The sequence below is a fragment of the Helianthus annuus genome, chromosome 17 (assembly GCF_002127325.2).
Source record: "Helianthus annuus cultivar XRQ/B chromosome 17, HanXRQr2.0-SUNRISE, whole genome shotgun sequence".
Classification (NCBI taxonomy): Eukaryota; Viridiplantae; Streptophyta; class Magnoliopsida; order Asterales; family Asteraceae; genus Helianthus; species Helianthus annuus.
In genome coordinates this window covers 11439170-11461201 of record NC_035449.2, presented here as the reverse complement: position 1 = coordinate 11461201, position 22032 = coordinate 11439170, and the positions used below count along the sequence as shown (strand labels likewise).

At 38.9% G+C, this 22032-nt stretch overlaps 1 protein-coding gene across 1 annotated transcript; it reads left to right on the top strand.

The window, feature by feature from the left end:
- Positions 1-13882: 13882 nt before the first annotated feature.
- Positions 13883-14772, top strand: LOC110921813 (protein P21). Its single transcript, XM_022166155.2, has one exon. The coding sequence runs from the start codon at positions 13911-13913 to the stop codon at positions 14580-14582; it is 672 nt and encodes a 223-aa protein (XP_022021847.1). The 5' UTR covers positions 13883-13910; the 3' UTR covers positions 14583-14772.
- The last annotated feature ends 7260 nt before the right edge of the window (positions 14773-22032 follow it).

The following is a 22032-nucleotide window of genomic DNA, read 5'->3' as shown; positions in this document are numbered from 1 at the left end:
CGCTCGCGAAACAAACAGTCTGAACCATTAAGTGCTGAACCAATAAGAGGTCTGAACCATTAAGAGCCCCGTTAAGAGGTAAACAAACAGTCCCTTAAGCTCACTAAAATAAAAGATGCAAACCATCGTGTGTCTTCAATTTCAGAGAAGTTCGAATAACTAAAATACGTATACCAAAGATATAAGAGAAACCAAACAGAATATGTGGGATTCGAAAATTAGAGAGTCAGCTTTGGTTGAGGCGTCGCGTGGTAGAATAGTTGGTGCAATGGTACTGCCGGAGATGACTAACGAACCACTAGTTCTCTTATATGGAACTTGTAACGCCCTGTGTTTTGTACTTTCTATTTATAGCTTGTCTTACTCGTGTTGCTAATTTTGGAAGCTTTGTATCATTGTACTCGTTCCTTCTAGTACTCGTTGTAAACTCGAGATTTTGATCATGAATGAAAACTTGCATTTCCTTGTTACATACTATACATACACCATAATACGATTAATCATGAGATCATTTGATACTTCTTTGTGATACTTACAAACATATGTTGAACTTGTAAATATGTGACATATACTTGTCACTTACAAACATGTTACATACTTGTACATTACACTTTTTACCTAGTTAAATCATGTTTTATTTCATATTTCACCTTATTACAAGTTAGGGGAAACATTGTTGCATATTATTACACAACTTAACTAACAAAGTTACTCATTATAATGTTTTAAAAAAATAAAAAAATAAAGAAACATGGCAGCCCAAATTCAGCAAAATTCAGCCCCATATAGTTGGGTTTTGTGGGCTAGTTTCAAGGTGTAACCCCTTCTAAACACTTCCAAAGCCCAACCCATTGAAACCCTAATCCTTCCCCCTATAAATACCACTTATAACCAGCCTCCCTACCACTTTTGCAACACTAAAAACTCTCAAAACATCCTCCAAACCGTAGCTGAAAGCAAAGGTTCGAGTAGATTGACACCCCTTCACGAAAATGAGCATAACTCACTCAATTCTTATCCGATTCACTCGATTCTTTTTCCTACTTGCTTGTATAATCATGGGGTTCGATTCCTAGACTTCTCCTTGGAGAAATCAGACCTGGAAATGCCCCGAAATAGTCCATAAACTTTCTGTTTGTTTTTATGTTCATCAAAAACTTGTTTAAATCTATGCAACTTGTGTCCAACACATCTCATACCTATGTCCTAATGCTTACAACTTATCCCATGGTTGGTTAAGCTTAAAAACAAGGTTGAGACATCTAAATCAGAGGTTAAAACCTCATAAACTTTCTGTTTTTAATTAGGGTTTTACCCACAAGTAATGTTCAAGTGTGAAACTTGTTGAATGTGTGATGGTTGGATTAGCTTGGGCTATCCTTCATAAGAATCCACTCATTACTTGATGTTTTGCTATAGATTAGTTGTTGTTAATACCTTGATACTTGTATGTTCATGACCCTCCTTGTTGTTTATAACAACAAGTGTAGTGGTGAACAATAGAGGTGCCTAAATGGAAGCTTGTTCTTCCTACCTCATGTATGTATTCTATGACACAAAGAGGTACCTAAATGGAGACATTAATCTCCTACCTCATGCTTGAATCATAAGACTTGTAAACTATATAATATCTAAGTTATTCTATATGTATACATCTAAGTAACTAAGACTTGATGATGACTTAATAGTTATTTGTTAAGTGGACGTTACATCATCTATGACCATGCCCTTGTTACGACTCTAATGGATCTTAGAATCCATGAAATCATACCAACTCTTTTGAGTTTCAATAGTGTCAAGAACAAGAGTTATGCGTACAAGATGATTATTTTCACCTATGTTACTTTCTATATATTAAAAACTCCGAATCTATAATCTTCCGTTATACGCCAAACTCACACACCTACGTTTCCTTGTGTAGAAGGACAAGGTGCTCCGAACTAATTCATCTACAAACTTGCTCTCGGAATTTCAAGTCACCACTTGTAAACCGTGAGTATACTCGTATTTCCCCCTTTTTACTTTTACCACTTTTGGGGTGTAACATGTTTACCTATTAACTTACACATGAACACTTTGTTAAACACATGAACGTTCATATAACATGCTTGTATACGTGATGACTTGATACTTTAAACTTGGGTTATTCTTATGTGTTGAACTTATCATTAACTTCGTACGAGCCAAACCTTGACATATGTAGCGCTATAGGATTAACGACCCGCCCGTAAACTTGAGGTTATGTCTTGAGCATATTGCGTTTTCTTGGTTTGATATGTTAGACACATGCCATATTTAATGTTTATCTTGAATCATATGCTTGCCATGAGGAATTGTTCACACTTTTTATCTTATGCTATGTACGTACCAAACTTGTATACTCGCCTTTGCTTTTGCATTGAATTGTATTTTTAAACATGTTACAGGTTGATGATGATGAAATGAAAACGGATAGCAAAGATGCCTAAATACTCACTTAGACGTTTAGGTTTAAAGTGTTGTATCAATTTTGTTTATGTTATGTTGAACAATGTTGTTATTTGCTTTTCTTGTAATGTTTTGACATTTATTTTGGAAATGAAATTTGGATTATTAAATTATTGTCACAAATAGCGTTATGATGTCTCGAGCAATCTTCACACTTCGTCTCATCCCGATGTTTCCGCCATTGGTTGGGGTGTGACAGATTGGTATCAGAGCCATAACTATAGGGAATTAGGAAAATTGCCATGCTTTTGCCCTAGTCTATAGTTTTAGAAACTTTGTCTCTTATTTGTTGTTTAAAACATTTGTGCTCTATCTTACATGCTTCCTAGCTACACTTCTTGTTAATAAATTTATGTGCCTTTCCTAAGGCTAACACGAATACACTTTTGCTATTTTATACTCTTGTAACATCAACGAGACAACTTTACCAAAATAGGCGTGAAACCCACAATTTGGTAAACGACTCTCACTCTACCTTTAATCTATTTTTGCACGAAATTTCACCATTAAGCTAGGAGTGACATCCACAACTTAATGGTAATTTCCATTTCAACTCTAGTGGACCCTTGTCAAAGTGTCAAAATTTTATTTTGGCCGACAAGTACCAACCACATTTAGGGTACGAAATCGTCAAGTTAGGGGTGAAACCCGCATCTTGTCGATTAAGTCCCATTCCTTGATTTTTGTTCTCGCCAAAGTCCCGAATGTTCCAATCATTTAGAGATGTGTAGTAACCGGAAGGGTAAGATACCGTTAATCGCTTCTCGACGAGAGTATCTTACTTATAGGCCAAAGCACAATATCTCTAAATCGAAAGGACTTTCGACCCACTTTGGAATTGTCGACGTTTCTCTACCCGAAACATTCCTATGTTTTATTGAGCCTCTCTTTTATGTATCTCAATTTATATGTGATTTTATACTTGAACATTCATTCATTTCGAAATGTCGTTTTAATCATGTCGCACATTATCGCAATCACAAACAATAATAATTCTCATGAACCAACTAAATTTATATTTTCCTATTCGCAACTTATGTGCTATACATGTTGAATGTGTGTTGGGAACCTATGCTTTATGTGAACTTTACTTGGTACTTGAACATCTACTTGCGTTGCATACACGAACCTTGTTTTCAATTAATGATCAAAGTCTCATCCTTTCCCTTCTCTTTCAAATCTTTTAGATGTCTTCTAGTTCATCCAAGAGACAAAGGTCAAAGAAGGGTTCGACCTCCTCCGCCATGTCCCAAAAGGATTGTATGAAGTTTATGGCTAAACAATTTGCAAAGGTCCTACCCGACATTGTTAGCAAGATCCAAACCGATTCACCACATGGTTCGGTCGACTCAAAGGCCGACAAACCCAAAGCCACCTTCCAATTCAAGCAATTCATGGCTTGCAAACCCTTAGAATTTACCGGCAAGAATGGCGCTACCGCCATGATGAATTGGTTTGACTCCATCGAGCTTACCTTCTTACAAAGTGGTTGCCCTGACGAGTTGAGAACATTGAATGCAACCGGTGTGTTTCGTGAAAAGGCACTTGAGTGGTGGACAACTGAGCGTAACAAGAGAGGAAACGAGGTCGCACACGCTATGCCGTGGGACGATCTCAAACAACTTATGAAGGATCACTTTTGTCCCCCTCACGAACTCCAAAAGTTGGAAAATGAATTCTGGAACCTCACGCAAAAAGGGAGTGACATGGATGGTTTAATTACACGCTTCAAACAGCTTAGTGTTCTATGCCCTGGTCAAGTAGAAACCGCCCCCAAAACCGTGGCCAAGTTCATTCGTTGTGTTGCACCTTCCTTAACAAACCATCTTGCATCTGCCAACCCTCAAACCATTGAAGACGCGTACCGCATAGCTACCGAACTTAACAACAATTGTGTTCTTCATGGAACCTTTGACAAGGTTTCAACAAAGAATGCGCACCAAGCCACCATTGACTCTCCTAATGAGTCTAAACCCTCCCAGCAATCTAAGAGAAACCAAGGCAAGAAGCGGAAGGCTTCAAGCCAAAACTGCGCGGTCGTCACTCCGCCAAACCCACAACCCCTTCAAACTGTGCCTGCTTTCAATGGTGAACGCAAGGTTTATACTGGAACGCACCCAAAGTGCGACAAATGCCGATATCATCACCCCCCAAACGCTCATTGTCGAAAGTGTGACAAGTGTGGCCGGTATGGGCATCTCTCGCCATACTGTCGTATCCCCCCACAGGCCTACCAAAACCAAGCTCTTTTGGCTCCAAATCAAGTCGCTCCTGTGCGAGCATGCTTCACGTGTGGTGATACCAACCACATGGCCAATGTGTGTCCTCAACGATATCAACCACAACAACCTCGACAGCAACAACCACAGCCACAACCCCAACAACAACAACAGGTTCAAGAACCCGCTAGGGGTCGAGCTTTCCTTCTCACCACAGCTCAGGCTCAAAATGCAAACGACGTCATCACTGGTACGTTTCTCATTAACCATGTCTATGCTTCATGCCTATTTGATACTGGTGCCGATAAAAGTTTTGTGTCGTTAGAATTCGAGTCTTTGCTCAAGTGTAAACGCTCTAAGTTGCCAAAATCTTTCGCTGTCGAAGTTGCTAATGGTAAAACCGTCAATGTCAATTCTGTTCTCTCCAATTGTTCTCTAATCCTTAACGATCATACGTTCTCAATCGATCTCATACCTATGCAAATGGGTAGTTTCGACGTCATAGTAGGTATGGACTGGCTTGGGCGAGTTCGTGCTGAAGTTGTCTGTTCTGAAAAGTTTATTCGCTTGCCTCTTCCAAATGGTGATTCTCTACACGTCTATGGTGAAAAGCCTTCTCAAGGCCTTAAGCTTATGTCATGTATCAAGGCAAACAAGTGCTTACGCAAGGGTACCTTCGCCTTTCTCGCCCACATCGTGGAAAAGAAGGATAAAGGCCCAAGCATAAGTGACGTTCCTGTTGTACGTGACTTTCCGGATGTATTTCCCGAAGACCTTCCTGGTCCTCCTCCTGCTCGTTCTGTCGATTTTCGCATCGATTTAGTGCCTGGCGCTACGCCTGTCGCTAAGTCCCCCTATCGTTTAGCACCCTCTGAGATGCAAGAGCTCTCGAGTCAACTTCAAGAGCTTCTTAACAAAGGCTTCATACGCCCTAGTACTTCTCCTTGGGGCGCTCCCGTGTTGTTCGTCAAGAAGAAAGATGGATCCTTTCGTATGTGTATTGACTATCGTGAGCTCAACAAGCTTACTATCAAGAATCGATACCCTCTTCCTCGCATTGATGACCTCTTCGATCAATTGCAAGGCGCAACCTGCTTTTCAAAGATCGATCTTCGTTCTGGGTATCATCAACTTCGAGTACTCGAAGAAGATGTGCCTAAAACCGCCTTTCGTACGCGTTATGGTCATTATGAGTTCGTGGTCATGCCCTTTGGTTTGACCAACGCACCTGCTGTCTTTATGGACTTAATGAACCGCGTGTGCAAAGCATACTTGGACCGTTTTGTGATCGTCTTCATCGACGATATCCTCATCTATTCCAAGACGCAAGCAGAGCATGAGCAACACTTGCGCCTTATTCTTGAACTCCTTCGTACTGAACACCTATATGCCAAATTCTCCAAGTGTGAATTTTGGTTACAAGAAGTTCAATTCCTTGGTCACACTGTCAACAAACTTGGTATTCACGTTGATCCCGCAAAAATCGAAGCTGTGAAAAATTGGGTCGCACCTAAATCTCCGTCCGAAATCCGTTCGTTTCTTGGTCTTGCTGGTTACTATCGTCGTTTTATCTCCAACTTTTCGAAAATCGCTGTTCCTTTGACCTCCTTGACTCAAAAAGAGAGACCTTTTGTTTGGGGTCCCGAACAAGAGGAGTCTTTTCAAACGCTCAAGGACATGCTTTGCAATGCTCCTATCCTAACGCTTCCTAATGGTAACGATGATTTCGTTGTGTATTGCGACGCTTCAAACCTTGGTCTTGGTTGTGTCCTTATGCAACGTGACAAAGTTATCGCTTACGCATCGAGGCAACTCAAAATTCATGAGAAAAACTATACTACTCACGACCTTGAACTTGGTGCGGTCGTTTTTGCATTGAAGATTTGGCGACACTACCTTTATGGTACTAAATGTGTAGTCTTCACCGACCATAAGAGCCTTCAACACATCTTCAATCAAAAGGAACTAAACATGCGTCAACGTCGTTGGGTGGAATTGTTAAACGACTATGATTGCGAAATCAAATACCACCCGGGTAAGGCGAATGTAGTAGCCGACGCCCTTAGTCGTAAAACTCACGTCCAAAGTATCCGTTGTTTCCAACTCGTCCACGATCTTCAAAATCGCATACGTAACGCCCAGTATACATCCGTTAATGAGGGTAACCTCTACAACGAAATGCAATGTGGTGCTGAGAATAGTCTCGTGTCCAAACCCGATGGTATTCTATACTATCTCAATCGCATCTGGATTCCCAATCGTGACGATCTTCGCAATTTCCTGATGAAGGAGGCCCATAACACGAAATATTCTATTCACCCTGGTGCTGATAAGATGTACCATGATATGCGTACTTCCTATTGGTGGCCTGGAATGAAGAAGGATATAGCCACCTTCGTTTCTAAATGTCTTACGTGTTCCAAAGTAAAAGCCGAACATCAACGTCCCTCTGGCTTGCTCGAACAACCAATAATTCCCGTTTGGAAGTGGGAGAGCATTGCCATGGATTTCATCACTAAGCTTCCTCGCACTACAGCTGGTCATGACAACATATGGGTCGTCGTTGACCGATTGACCAAATCAGCTCACTTCCTCCCCATTCGTGAAGACTTCAAAGTCGAGAAATTGGCTAAGGTCTACATGAAGGAAATCATCTGTCGTCACGGGACGCCCATTGATATCATTTCTGATCGTGATGCTCGTTTTACGTCTCGTCTTTGGGAAACTTTTCAATCTGCTATGGGTACTAAGCTTAACCTTAGCACCGCCTTCCATCCTCAGACTGACGGTCAAACCGAGCGTACTATCCAAACCTTAGAGGATATGCTTCGTTCATGCGTAATAGATTTTGGTGGCAACTGGGATTCATACTTGCCCTTGGCTGAATTCTCGTACAATAACAGCTATCACACGAGTATCCAAATGGCTCCTTTCGAAGCATTGTATGGTCGCAAGTGCCGTTCGCCTATTTCTTGGCACGAGATTGGTCAAGCCCAAATCACCGGTCCCGAGCTTATACAAGAGGCTACGGACAAGATTTTACAGGTTCGAGACAACTTATTGAAAGCCAGGAACCGACAGAAGAGTTACGCTGACAAAGGACGCAAACCTATGGAATTCGAGACAGGTGACAACGTGCTTCTCAAGGTATCCCCTTGGAAAGGCGTGGTTCGATTTGGCAAGAAAGGGAAACTCGCACCTCGCTACGTTGGTCCTTTCAAGATTCTCGAAAGGATTGGCAAGGTTGCGTATAGACTGGACCTGCCTGAAGGACTCAGCAATGTACACCCTGTCTTCCATGTGTCCAACTTAAAGAAATGTCTAGCTGACGAAGGACTCCACGTTCCTCTCGAAGACCTGCAAGTCAATGAAACGCTTCATTTTGTGGAAAAACCGGTCGAAATCGTGGACCAAGGAACCAAGCAATTGAGGCGCAGTCGAATTCCTATTGTCAAAGTTCGATGGGAAGGAAAACGTGGCGCTGAATTTACTTGGGAGCTCGAAAGCGAAATGAAATCGAAATATCCTCATCTTTTCCCTGAGTCTTCCTAAATTTCGGGACGAAATTTCCTAAAGGAGGGGAGACTGTAACGCCCTGTGTTTTGTACTTTCTATTTATAGCTTGTCTTACTCGTGTTGCTAATTTTGGAAGCTTTGTATCATTGTACTCGTTCCTTCTAGTACTCGTTGTAAACTCGAGATTTTGATCATGAATGAAAACTTGCATTTCCTTGTTACATACTATACATACACCATAATACGATTAATCATGAGATCATTTGATACTTCTTTGTGATACTTACAAACATATGTTGAACTTGTAAATATGTGACATATACTTGTCACTTACAAACATGTTACATACTTGTACATTACACTTTTTACCTAGTTAAATCATGTTTTATTTCATATTTCACCTTATTACAAGTTAGGGGAAACATTGTTGCATATTATTACACAACTTAACTAACAAAGTTACTCATTATAATGTTTTAAAAAAATAAAAAAATAAAGAAACATGGCAGCCCAAATTCAGCAAAATTCAGCCCCATATAGTTGGGTTTTGTGGGCTAGTTTCAAGGTGTAACCCCTTCTAAACACTTCCAAAGCCCAACCCATTGAAACCCTAATCCTTCCCCCTATAAATACCACTTATAACCAGCCTCCCTACCACTTTTGCAACACTAAAAACTCTCAAAACATCCTCCAAACCGTAGCTGAAAGCAAAGGTTCGAGTAGATTGACACCCCTTCACGAAAATGAGCATAACTCACTCAATTCTTATCCGATTCACTCGATTCTTTTTCCTACTTGCTTGTATAATCATGGGGTTCGATTCCTAGACTTCTCCTTGGAGAAATCAGACCTGGAAATGCCCCGAAATAGTCCATAAACTTTCTGTTTGTTTTTATGTTCATCAAAAACTTGTTTAAATCTATGCAACTTGTGTCCAACACATCTCATACCTATGTCCTAATGCTTACAACTTATCCCATGGTTGGTTAAGCTTAAAAACAAGGTTGAGACATCTAAATCAGAGGTTAAAACCTCATAAACTTTCTGTTTTTAATTAGGGTTTTACCCACAAGTAATGTTCAAGTGTGAAACTTGTTGAATGTGTGATGGTTGGATTAGCTTGGGCTATCCTTCATAAGAATCCACTCATTACTTGATGTTTTGCTATAGATTAGTTGTTGTTAATACCTTGATACTTGTATGTTCATGACCCTCCTTGTTGTTTATAACAACAAGTGTAGTGGTGAACAATAGAGGTGCCTAAATGGAAGCTTGTTCTTCCTACCTCATGTATGTATTCTATGACACAAAGAGGTACCTAAATGGAGACATTAATCTCCTACCTCATGCTTGAATCATAAGACTTGTAAACTATATAATATCTAAGTTATTCTATATGTATACATCTAAGTAACTAAGACTTGATGATGACTTAATAGTTATTTGTTAAGTGGACGTTACATCATCTATGACCATGCCCTTGTTACGACTCTAATGGATCTTAGAATCCATGAAATCATACCAACTCTTTTGAGTTTCAATAGTGTCAAGAACAAGAGTTATGCGTACAAGATGATTATTTTCACCTATGTTACTTTCTATATATTAAAAACTCCGAATCTATAATCTTCCGTTATACGCCAAACTCACACACCTACGTTTCCTTGTGTAGAAGGACAAGGTGCTCCGAACTAATTCATCTACAAACTTGCTCTCGGAATTTCAAGTCACCACTTGTAAACCGTGAGTATACTCGTATTTCCCCCTTTTTACTTTTACCACTTTTGGGGTGTAACATGTTTACCTATTAACTTACACATGAACACTTTGTTAAACACATGAACGTTCCTATAACATGCTTGTATACGTGATGACTTGATACTTTAAACTTGGGTTATTCTTATGTGTTGAACTTATCATTAACTTCGTACGAGCCAAACCTTGACATATGTAGCGCTATAGGATTAACGACCCGCCCGTAAACTTGAGGTTATGTCTTGAGCATATTGCGTTTTCTTGGTTTGATATGTTAGACACATGCCATATTTAATGTTTATCTTGAATCATATGCTTGCCATGAGGAATTGTTCACACTTTTTATCTTATGCTATGTACGTACCAAACTTGTATACTCGCCTTTGCTTTTGCATTGAATTGTATTTTTAAACATGTTACAGGTTGATGATGATGAAATGAAAACGGATAGCAAAGATGCCTAAATACTCACTTAGACGTTTAGGTTTAAAGTGTTGTATCAATTTTGTTTATGTTATGTTGAACAATGTTGTTATTTGCTTTTCTTGTAATGTTTTGACATTTATTTTGGAAATGAAATTTGGATTATTAAATTATTGTCACAAATAGCGTTATGATGTCTCGAGCAATCTTCACACTTCGTCTCATCCCGATGTTTCCGCCATTGGTTGGGGTGTGACAGAACTGATCAAAAGTCTAGCACATGGTCTGTTTTGCATATGACACGGACTTGGAGAACTTGGTCTATTAGTTCGTGTGTAAATTGTAATGGAACCAAAGAAGAGAGTTCGTAATACAGACCATCCAAGCGGTTACTCGACTCTTGTAACCTGTTTTGGGTGAATGAATTAAGCAAAGTTAGAAGCAAGTTCTTTACATTTACGTTACTGCTTATTTTGTTCAATTGGAGACTGCCGGTATATCTCGAATTTGGCTCTATCAGTTCGTTTCACATCTCAATTTTAGCTCTTAATATCCACATAGTTTTAGGAATGTTTAAGAGTTAATTACACAGATGGACCCTGTGGTTTATAGCTAGTTTCGCATTTGGGTACTAACTTTTTTTAACATGTTTGAGGCTTGTGATTATCAGTTTGTAACGAGTTTGGGTATTAACACTAACTTCTGTTAATTTTTCTGTTAAATTTGAGTAGAATGACTAAAATACCCTTTTGTAACTATAGTGACTATTTGTACAAATCAACATAATGATATTGCAAGGACCAAACCTGCATTTTTGTAAGGTGTTTTAAAAATGCTAAGAAACTGTAGGGACTATTTTGTCAAAAAACACAAAACATGAAGTTATAAAAAAAATCAGCGCCTTCTTCTCTGTTAGAGCATTCACATCCAAATAATCAAATTGTGTGTGGTGTTTTTAAAATATAAAAAGTATAAAAAGTGGTTGTGAGTGGAGGAGAGAGAAAATGTTACTGTTCATCTGTATATTTGGGGGACACTGTTCACCCCCTATAATTTTTTAATATATTTTGAAAGTGGTTGTGAGTGAAGGAGAGAGAAAAGGTAATGATAAATGTATAAAAAATATTATTTAATTGAAAATGAGAGAGAAAATGTAGTGTTTTTTAGTGTAATTTAGGGTGAAAATATGGTGGATTGGATGTGAATGCTCTTAAACCGTCCGGTAAGTTCACCAACCACCACCATCACAACTGCAGACAACCCTTTCCGACCAATTTATGATGGGTTCAGGCGATGGGCATCAGGCCTGATGTGTGGAGGCTATGATTGGAGACGGTGGAGGCGGTGGTTGAGGGGTGGAAGATCTGAACGCGATTTCAGATATGTTCGAAGATGGGGGTTCAGACGTGGGTGGCTTGAGTGGTGGTTTTCGTGTGGTGTGACGGTGCTGGATAGAGTGATGATGCGGTGGTGAATGGTGGTCAGATGTGGTGGTTGGGAGAAGGGTTCCTGGTTGAAGAGGTGGTGGTGGACGGTGATGCTTGGGGTTGAGGAGATGAAGTAGGAGGGGAAGGTGGGCCCCATTTGTCTTTATAAATGATTTGTTAATTATTAATATTTTATATATTTTAAGAAAAAGGTATTTAAGTCATTTCACACCCACTTAACTAAGAAAACTAACTAATGTTAGGCCTAGAGAGTATCCAAGAACGAATTTGCAAAAGTTGGGGACTATAGATATAATTTTAGAAAGTTAGGGACTAAAGTGAAAAATGGGCAAACAACAGGGACTATCCGAGCACTTTTCTCTTAAAAATATTAAAGTTATATGTGAGAGAGGACGTCCCCACCACTTCGGTCCGTTGGAGGTCTGGTTATGCGGACTTGGAACGGCTAGACACCACCCCACAACGCAAGCTGCTATGTGAGGGTGGTCCGCAAATCCAAACCGGTGCCAAATTATCGCGTTGTGGATGCTCTAATAAATAGCGTGGTTAAATGACTTATAGCATAATCAAACATAGTTAAATGCAAGTGAATAAAAGTCGATGCATAAATGTGGCCATGAAGACAAGGACTTTACACACTTAATTCGAAGAGGACATACCTGGGAAAAATTCAAGCCTTTAGTTGAAATTTCACATTTTAATTTTAGTGTTCGTAGTGGGGCTAGATCTAGTTTTGAGTCGACCGGAGACTGAAAAGTCTTGAGACGGAGGAGGTGTTGTGGATGAGGAGTTAAGATATGTTGTAATGCTTTTTACGTCTTATATTTGTTTCGTATGTATTGCAAGTGTGTCTGGCGTGAAGAGGCTTTCACACCACCTTTTCACGCCCACTCTGTGTGGTCTAAAACATGTTTTTTTACCCTTTATAATAGAATGGAATTTGAAAGAAAAAAAGTTATATTTGAAACTTTTCAGCAATTACTCTTTTTTTTTTTTTAAATGAATTTTTCTTTACACCTAAATACCATGTATCTTTTTTTTAACATAAACTTTTTATACCTAATTTTTTCTAGACTCATAAAAATTTGAACCAACATCACCTTTGTAAAGAGGAATCACCATACTATTCAGTATTTTTACCTTTGGTGCATGAGTTAAGATTGTAATATATAATTGCTTTAAAGTACATGTTAAAGATTTTACCATCAATACATGTTCAAGATTTTACCATCAAATGAGGTATAAAAAGTTTATGTTAAAAAAAAGATACATGGTATTTAGGTGTAAAGAAAAATTCATTTAATGGATATATATATATATATATATGGGTTAGGTTATTGTACAAATGGATAACATACAAATGAGTCTTAATATGAGAAGTGAATGAGGGAAATGGAAAAGCATGTATTTTAGTTCTAAAATCTAAAAAATAAATAAATAAAAAATTCATGTAATTACACTGGTAGAGTAATTATATAATCATTCAAGAATAATTATACATGATTACTCTACTAGTATAAATACACGATTTTTTTTTATACATTTTTCAACTAAACATCTAGATGGAATTTAAAAAATAAAATAAAAATCTTTCTTCATTTTTCATGTTAAGACCTATTTGTATGTTAAGACTTATTTGTAACATCATATATTATATAAGGCTAAAGACAGGGTTTGTGTTATTTTTAGTCTAAACTGACATTCTTATATAAGGTCAAGCTTGAAATTAATTGAGGCGACTCGGCTTGGCTTGACTAGAGCTCTAGTTTGAAGTTAAACGAGTCAACGAGCCGACCCATGAGCCAACTCGGCTCATGTCATTTCAAATTAAGTTTTTTTAGCTAGTTTTTCTCGAGTTTCTTTCGAGCGAGTTACGAGACGCGAACTTTGTGAACAGGCCTGAGCATAAGCCAGAGAAAGAACCAAATCCTTAAGAAACATGAACTCCAATTAATACATTTGAAATTTCAGTTTATATAATTCTGAAAACTATACATCATCTTGACATCTTAGGCCTATATAAACTAAGTTTAGTCTCACTTTGCATTCACCCAAAACCACAATGACCACCTCCACCCTTTCCACTTTCCTTCTCTTTGCTCTACTTCTTCTTCATTCCACCAGTGCAGCCGTTTTCAATATCCGAAACAACTGTCGATACACCGTTTGGGCTGGCGCGGTTCCTGGTGGAGGCCGGCAGCTTAACCCAGGCCAAACCTGGGCTTTAACCGTCGCAGCTGGCACAAAAGGAGCCCGTATATGGCCCCGAACCGGTTGCACCTTTGATGGCTCAGGGCGAGGCAGGTGTCAAACCGGTGATTGCAACGGTCTCCTCCAATGCCAAAATTATGGTACCCCACCTAACACATTGGCCGAGTACGCTTTGAACCAATATCAAAATCTTGATTTCATTGATATCTCTCTAGTGGACGGATTCAACGTGCCGATGACATTTAAAGCCAGTTCTGGGGGTTGCAGCCGTAGTATCGTATGTACTGCGGATATCAATGGTCAGTGTCCTAGCCAGTTACGGGCTCCGGGTGGGTGCAATAACCCTTGCACCGTGTTCAAAACTGAACAGTATTGTTGTAACAATGGACCTTGTGGACCAACTGATTTTTCAAGGTTTTTCAAACAGAGATGCCCTGATGCTTATAGTTATCCTCAGGATGATAGAACTAGTTTATTTACGTGCCCTGGTGGAACCAACTATGAAGTTATATTCTGCCCTTGATCGATCGAGGACATTAGATAAAAGAGGTGATCGAAATATAATAAGAACTGCAATATAGAAATGATGCAGTAATATGAAGTGAATAAGTAATTAAGGGGCTTTTCTTCCTTGATTATATATTGTAATACAGTAATGTCATCTTTTATCCAAACTAGTGGGAAACCCGCGCGTTGCGGCGGGCTCTACAATACATGACTGACTGGAACATAATTCAAACCTTAAAACAAATTAAAAATCACCTTTAAGTTTTAACTGCCAGGGCCGTTCCTAGGTTTTTGGAGACCCTAAGCGAACTATGAAGTAGGGGCCCTAATTCGCCGATAAACTCTCCTCCAATCCCGACGCAATGGGTGATTGCCCTTACTTTTTTCGTTTCGTGATAGCCGCTAGCCGAGAAATTGAAAGCAAGTTGCGATGGGAAGTGGGAACGATGATTGCGGCTGTATTTAGGGGCTTTAGGCCGCTAAATATTGATGACTAGGTCGATGGTTGTTGTTTTGTAATAGTTGGAAATCAAGGCGAAATCAGTTTAGTTTTGAAATAAACGTATTTATTTGGGCCTAATACATACATATAGTATATATATATTTTTTTTAAACTTGGAGGCCCTTATTTTTTGGTGGCCCTAGGCCCGTGCCTAGGTCGCTAAGCCTATAGAGCCGGCCCTGTTAACTGCTATAAGGAATAGTTGGAAGATAGAATGCTATGTTCCTTACACATTTTGGCACAACAAAATGTTTAGATGAGTCTTTAGTTTACATTAAATGTGGAAAGTGAAAATCGTAAAAAAAGAGAGTCTCCTTTAAATTAATGTCTTTCATATAGAAGTGTGGTTTCCAAAAAACACCGGGCATGTTTCTAAAGAGCATTTATCTTCAAAGACGAAATAATAAACCTAGTGTATCCGTAGCCGTGCATGATACAGGGACACCCCCTCCCATGGGGTCCCATCACGCCACCGCACACCGCCCTCGGCGGCGTTATACGATGGAAACCGGGATTCTCGCGATTGTGATAGAGGCGCTACCATTTGTCTCTCTCTCACACACACACATATATGTATATGTATAATTGAAGAGGTATAACCCCATTACACACTCAAGTTATATAACCCCCCTTTCTTACGCAATTGTCACATGTTGTATAACCCCACATCTATGGGGGTTACAGGGTTTGACCACTACACATGGCCTTATACTTTATAAAATTATAATTAAAGTTTTTATAACAAAAATGAATAATCATCAGAAAACCATAAGGACCTTGAGGGTGAAGGGGGTGCACACCTAATAGGTGAGTGCCCTCTCTTACGCCAAACCAATCCCCGTGTGCCACGTCAACTCCCCTCTTAAACTCCCCTAACACCCCCATTTGATGGCGCCACTCCCCTCTTAGGTGAATTGGTTTTTTTTTTAAAAAAAAAAAAAAAAAAAAAAAAGAAAATCTGTGATTGGACAAGCCCCTTCTCTCTCCTCCCTCTCTCCTCGGTGGCGGCTCACCGTTCCTCTCTCCTCTCTCTTGGTCACCGCATGGTTGGCGGCACTCTACCGCTCGGCATCTATCCTCCCCGATCCCCTTTACCGATTGTGCCCCGAACCCCCTCACTGAGTTTTTTACCGAAATAGTGCTAATATCAAAAATGAAATCAAAACTAATGCTGGTTCCCAAATTATTTCACAAATACTGCCATTGCCAATAAAAATGGCGATTTTTTTAGAAGGTAGTAGGCTGTGCAGGTTTATCAGGTCTGTGCAGGCTTTTTGCAGGGGAATTCCCAGACCAATCATTGCCCAGGAAGCTTACAGGCATTACCAATCATTGACCTGTACCTTATCAGCCATTTGAAATGGCAAAAAGCTTTAGTCTGACCATTCAGCCATTAGAAATGGCGAAAAACTGCAGAAATTGCCATTTTTATTGGCGAAAAGCTGCCAAACCTGCAGACAAGCCATTCTTAATGGCAAAAATGTGACCAATTTGCAGAAAATGCCATTTGAAATGGCGAAAAAGTCTTAAATTGCAGAAAATGCCATATGAAATGGCAAAAAAGTCTTAAATTTGCAGAAAATGCCATTTTAAATGGCGAAAAAGTCTTAAATTGCAGAAAATGCCATTTGAAATGGCGAAAAAGTCTCAAATGCCATTATTTGAAATGGTGAAATATTTAAACAATTGGAGTATTGCCATCAATATGAACCAGAATGTGGTTCTGTGTTATAAGGAAATTAAAGTTTTCGCCATTATAATAAACTTCTGTTTGGTATATCCATCATACTTGAGTGGATCAAGAGCGTTCATGGAAGATACTTCTTGTGGCCTTGGGTTTCATAACTAGTGTTTGTGATGCCACATTCTGAGAATTGAACATGCATTGGAATGTTAATGTAACTCGAAAATCAAGGGAGACGTATTCTTATTTTGATCTCGAAATACTTCTTGTGGCCTTGGGTTTCATAACCAGTGGATTTGTAAGGATAAAACATCCGAACTGGTGATATATTCGCAGCTTGTCTGATGGTATTTTGTAGTTATAACTCATATCCCACTTATATTGCAAAACCGATATGGGTGGTTTGTCATTAAACAAGGAGGACAGAATTGGTTTTTGGTAAGGGTTTATAAATTGACTTCAGTTTGGATTTTGATGCAGACAGCTAATGATGGAGTACATATCAACCCTTAAAGAAAAGGTATGCTTCTACTAGTTCGATTTTTCTATATAATACTCTTGAGGTCCGTTGCACAATTTTGTATACATGAGTATGTTAGACCCCTGGATAAGTGATCCGTCCCAACTCCCAAAATATATGTCTAGAAAAAAAACATGTAGCTTTTGACATGCATGGAACAAAAACCCCAAATTACATTGACCCAAACCATCTACTTATACTACAATAACTTGCTAACCAAGACAACTCATTAGACTCCAACTAGACTGGAACTCTTAATCCAAAGGAAGAGATTAGAACGTATGGTTTTTTGTGGGTTAAAAATAGGGCGGAATGTAGCGATTTAACTTGGGAAGCTTGGTGTAATTTTGATTTGGCTTGTATGGGGGTTTAACTTATGTAATGCTGGTGTTTAACGTCAAGTAAACGGTTGTTTATCCTGCGTTTTTTTAAACAAAAGTTTAGTTTGCCTTTCAAAAAAAAAAAAAAAACAACTCTTAATCCACATCAACATAAACAATGTAACAAACTTCTGTTTTCCAGTCCTTTTTAGCAGCTTAGCAGCTTTTCGCCATTAATAATGGCTATGTGTGCAGGAAATTAAAGTTTTCGCCATTCAGAATGGATTACTTAGCAGATTTTCGCCATTAATAATGGCTATGTGTGCAGAAAATAAGCTTTTCGCCATTTATAATGGCTATAACTGCAGGAATTTCGCCAATAAGATTGGCTGATAAGGTACAGGTTCAATGATTGGTCATCTGTAAGCTTCCTGGGCAATGATTGGTCTGTCTATTCCCTGCAAAAAGCCTGCACAGCGCTGAAGATTTCTGAACAGCCTACTAGCTTCAACAAAAATCGCCATTCAGATTGGCAATGGCAATATTTGTGAAATATTTTGGGAACCAGCATTAGTTTTGATTTCATTTTTGATATTAACACTATTTCAGTAAAAAAATCACCTTCACTGGCATAACACATACATTAGTTATGATCATGTATTCAAACCTTCTTTTTCTTTCCCTTGCTCTGCTTCTGCACGTAACATATGATTCATGTGCACAAAATGCTAATGAGTGTTGATTAGCATCTATCACAAATAGTAGACAAATTTTGAGCCTTGTGGAAAACATACCTTATCCTCTTTGGGAAGGTGACTTTTAACGAGCCTCTTGATCAACTGTGACAAAGAAGTATTTGAAATTCATAAATTTGACAGTTGTGATACTTTATAGAGGTAGATGACTGATTATAGTGATGTCTAAAGCTAGACTTTTCAATTAGCAAAAATTCTTTTCACTAATAATAAAAAAAATCGTTGTTGGCGCATGAATTAAAGGCGTAATCTCTAAAGTCTCATCTTGTAGCTTCAACCACGGTATGTTCGCATTACTCTTGTAGTCTTGTTCAGTACATCTAATATTAGTTGTAAGAAAAGGATATAATCTGCAAGCTTAAACAATAGAATTAATATTATTATGAAGACAAGTGTTTTAATTGCCTAAGTAGAGAGGCAACCTGTTAGCATGATGTTAACATTGACACGTAAAGAGCCCATCAGGCCGTGCAAAAATAACACTATGCATTACAACACTGTAACCATTAGGATGACTAATTGTCTTTCAGCTAGAGGTAGGCATTTCGAGCCGTTAGTAATATATAGATGACCCGGGTTGTTTCTTTTCTTATTTCAAACGCCCACTAAAAATATAGCTAAAGGGAAAACATGTTTAATGGGCCCAATGCATTCAAAATCGTCCAACGTTTCATACACCTCCTATATCATTTAATTAATATTTTTTGCAAACACAATTAACAAAGACAACTTCAGCCTATCATCCCTCAATACAGAACTCATGTTCATCAAATTTCACTAAGGCCCAGGCTGCTACTACCACAAGTCGACTTGGAAAAATAGAAGATTTTACTAAAGGAAAGTAAGAACGCAGTGGAATGTGCAAGTACAGATACGCCTACACACATGTAGAGATGGCGTAAAATCATTAACAAAGACAAAAACAAAGGCATATGGCAATGGAATTAGCGTCACAGAGCAAATGTCAACCAGTCCCTTGGTTTTAAAAAAAGCACGCAACCTGCCTAGGTGCAAGACGACCTAAGGCGCATAGGCTAACGCTTCACACAACAAAAGGCGAGGGATGTAGCCTTTAACTTGTTAGTTAGATACATTTTTTTTTTTATTTTTTATACCCAGGTTGACAGTGAACTGCTTCTGCCACTTATCGTCTCAAGGATGAGGACCCCAAAGCTATACACATCGACCTTCAAAGTCAACCGACCACCCAATACATATTCTGGGGCCAATTAACCGCTGAAGGGTAAAAACGGAATTTCATCAAACAACATTCATGTTCATTAAACTGAGACTGGATTTCCAATTTGTTTATTAGTGTATGCTCTTCATTTGGTCTCATAAATATAGATACACATGGTCAGCTATTTGAGTGAGGTGGCAATTCAGACTCATTTTACTTAGGGTGCACGGGGTGCCTTCGGCAACCCCATGCGGTGACCCATTCTCCCGAGCGGTAAGACACCGCCAACAATTAGGTGACCGAGAGAGAGGGACGAAACCGGTGGCGGCTCACCGAAGAGAGAGGGAGGAGAGAGAGAGGCGGCGTCCAATAGCTGCTTTTCTTTTTTTTTTTTTTTTTTTTTTTTTTTTAAACCTATTCACCTAAGAGGGGAGTGCCGCCATCAATTTCGGGTGTTAGGGGAGTTTAAGAGGGGAGTTGACGTGGCACACGAGGATTGGTTTGGCGTAAGAGAGGGGACTCACCTATTAGGTGAGCACCCCTTACACCCTTATAAACCGGTTGACTTGGTTTATATTTTATTCATAAAAGGTAAAACGCGCAAAACTTATAAAAAAGGAAAAAAAAAATAACATACGAGTAGAACATGTTAATGGGTCAGACCTACAATTCAAAAGCGGAGATAAGAAAGAAAACATAGATGGTGTAACTATAATTAACTGGACTTAGTGGAAAAGTTACGACTGATTTATAACCACTTAGCTTACTAACAAAATAACCTAAATCACCCCTCAAAAATGAATATAATTATCAGAGAAGAACAAACAAAAACTGAAAGTCGATTTCATCTTAACTCACCAAATTGACGGATAATTTTCCAACAAGGGTGGATCGTCAACACATTTTTTGTCCACCCATATCTCTTTAACTTGCATTGAAACCTAAATAAGATTATAAGAAGCATCTTTATAAAATAATAAACTTAATAACTACAAAATACATATTAAAACCAAAAAAACCATGAAACTGAAACAATTAACTCCTAATTTGTGCATTGTGCATACCTGGTGAGACAGGCGGCGGAGTAGCAGTGCTAGTGGCCGGCGAAACAACAACATAATTCTCCGGCCAGGTCAACATTCTAAACCCTAATAATACCCATCTCAAAGAATCGATGATTTGTGCTTGATAATGGACGGTTCAAGTCACTGATATAAATGTGATACAAATGCAGGGTTCTAGAATTCCATGGATGAAAGGGTTAAATGGGAGTCAATCCACGTCTTCAATTGCTGATACGAACTGTTTAGAGAGAGATTAGAGAGAGAAGACAAGAAAATTAGCTCACTCAACACTAACTACTTTCATTAACAACTTCTGTTTAAGTACACAATCATCAACTAACTCTTAACTACCTAACATCACTTTAGACCTAACTCGTCCCTCAACTATTCATTATTTACAATATAGACCCTTTACTTATTAATACCGTATCAATACCCCTCCCTTCAACTAATTTTGACCTCAAAATTATTAGTCAAAATGAAACTCTGGAAATCGAATCATCATCTCTTCCAAATTTTCCCATGATGCATCAGTAATTGGTAAGTCATTCCACTTAATCAGCACTTCCATACTCGTCCGATTATTCTTTTTCACCATCCTTTTATCAATCACGGTAGCCGGACTGTAACAAAACCTTGGTTGAACAGGTAAAGGGAGGATGACTGAATGATCACCATGAGCTGGCTTTAACAACGACACATGAAAGACTGGATGTAATTGAGCTTTTTCAGGTAAATCCAGCTTATACGCCACTGCTCCCACTTTTTCAATAATAAAAAATGGTCCAAAGTATTTAGGGCTCAGCTTGTGATGTTTGTGATTCCTTAAGGAGTTTTGTCTATAATCTTGCAATTTCAAATACACCCACTGCCCTACCTCAAATTCCCTTTCAGACCTCTTCTTATCCGCCTTTTGTTTCATCCGATTAGAAGCAGTAAGCAGATGTTTCCTCAATTCTTTAAGCAGTTGTTCCCTTTCCAAACACAACTGATCAACAGCCTCCATAGTGCAGTCTTTAGGAATATAGGGAACAAATAGTGGAGGTGGATAACTATATAAGGCTTGAAAAGGAGTGGTTTTAATGGCTGAATGGAAGTTGGTGTTATACCACCATTCTGCCAAAGATAGCCACTTGAGCCAAGATGTACTGGTGCTCAAAGTCATAGCCCTTAGATAAGCTTCAATGCACCTGTTTACAACCTCAGTTTGACTATCAGACTGAGGATGATAAGCAGTTGACATAGCCAATTGCACACCATGCATCTTAGTGAATTCTTTCCAGAAATTACTCAAGAATATAGGGTCCCTATCACTCACAATCGTCTGGGGCCACCCATGAAGCTTAAAAACATGATCCATAAACAACTGAGCCACTGTCATTGCAGAATAAGGATGACTAATAGGAATAAAATGACCATACTTAGTCAATCTATCCACTAC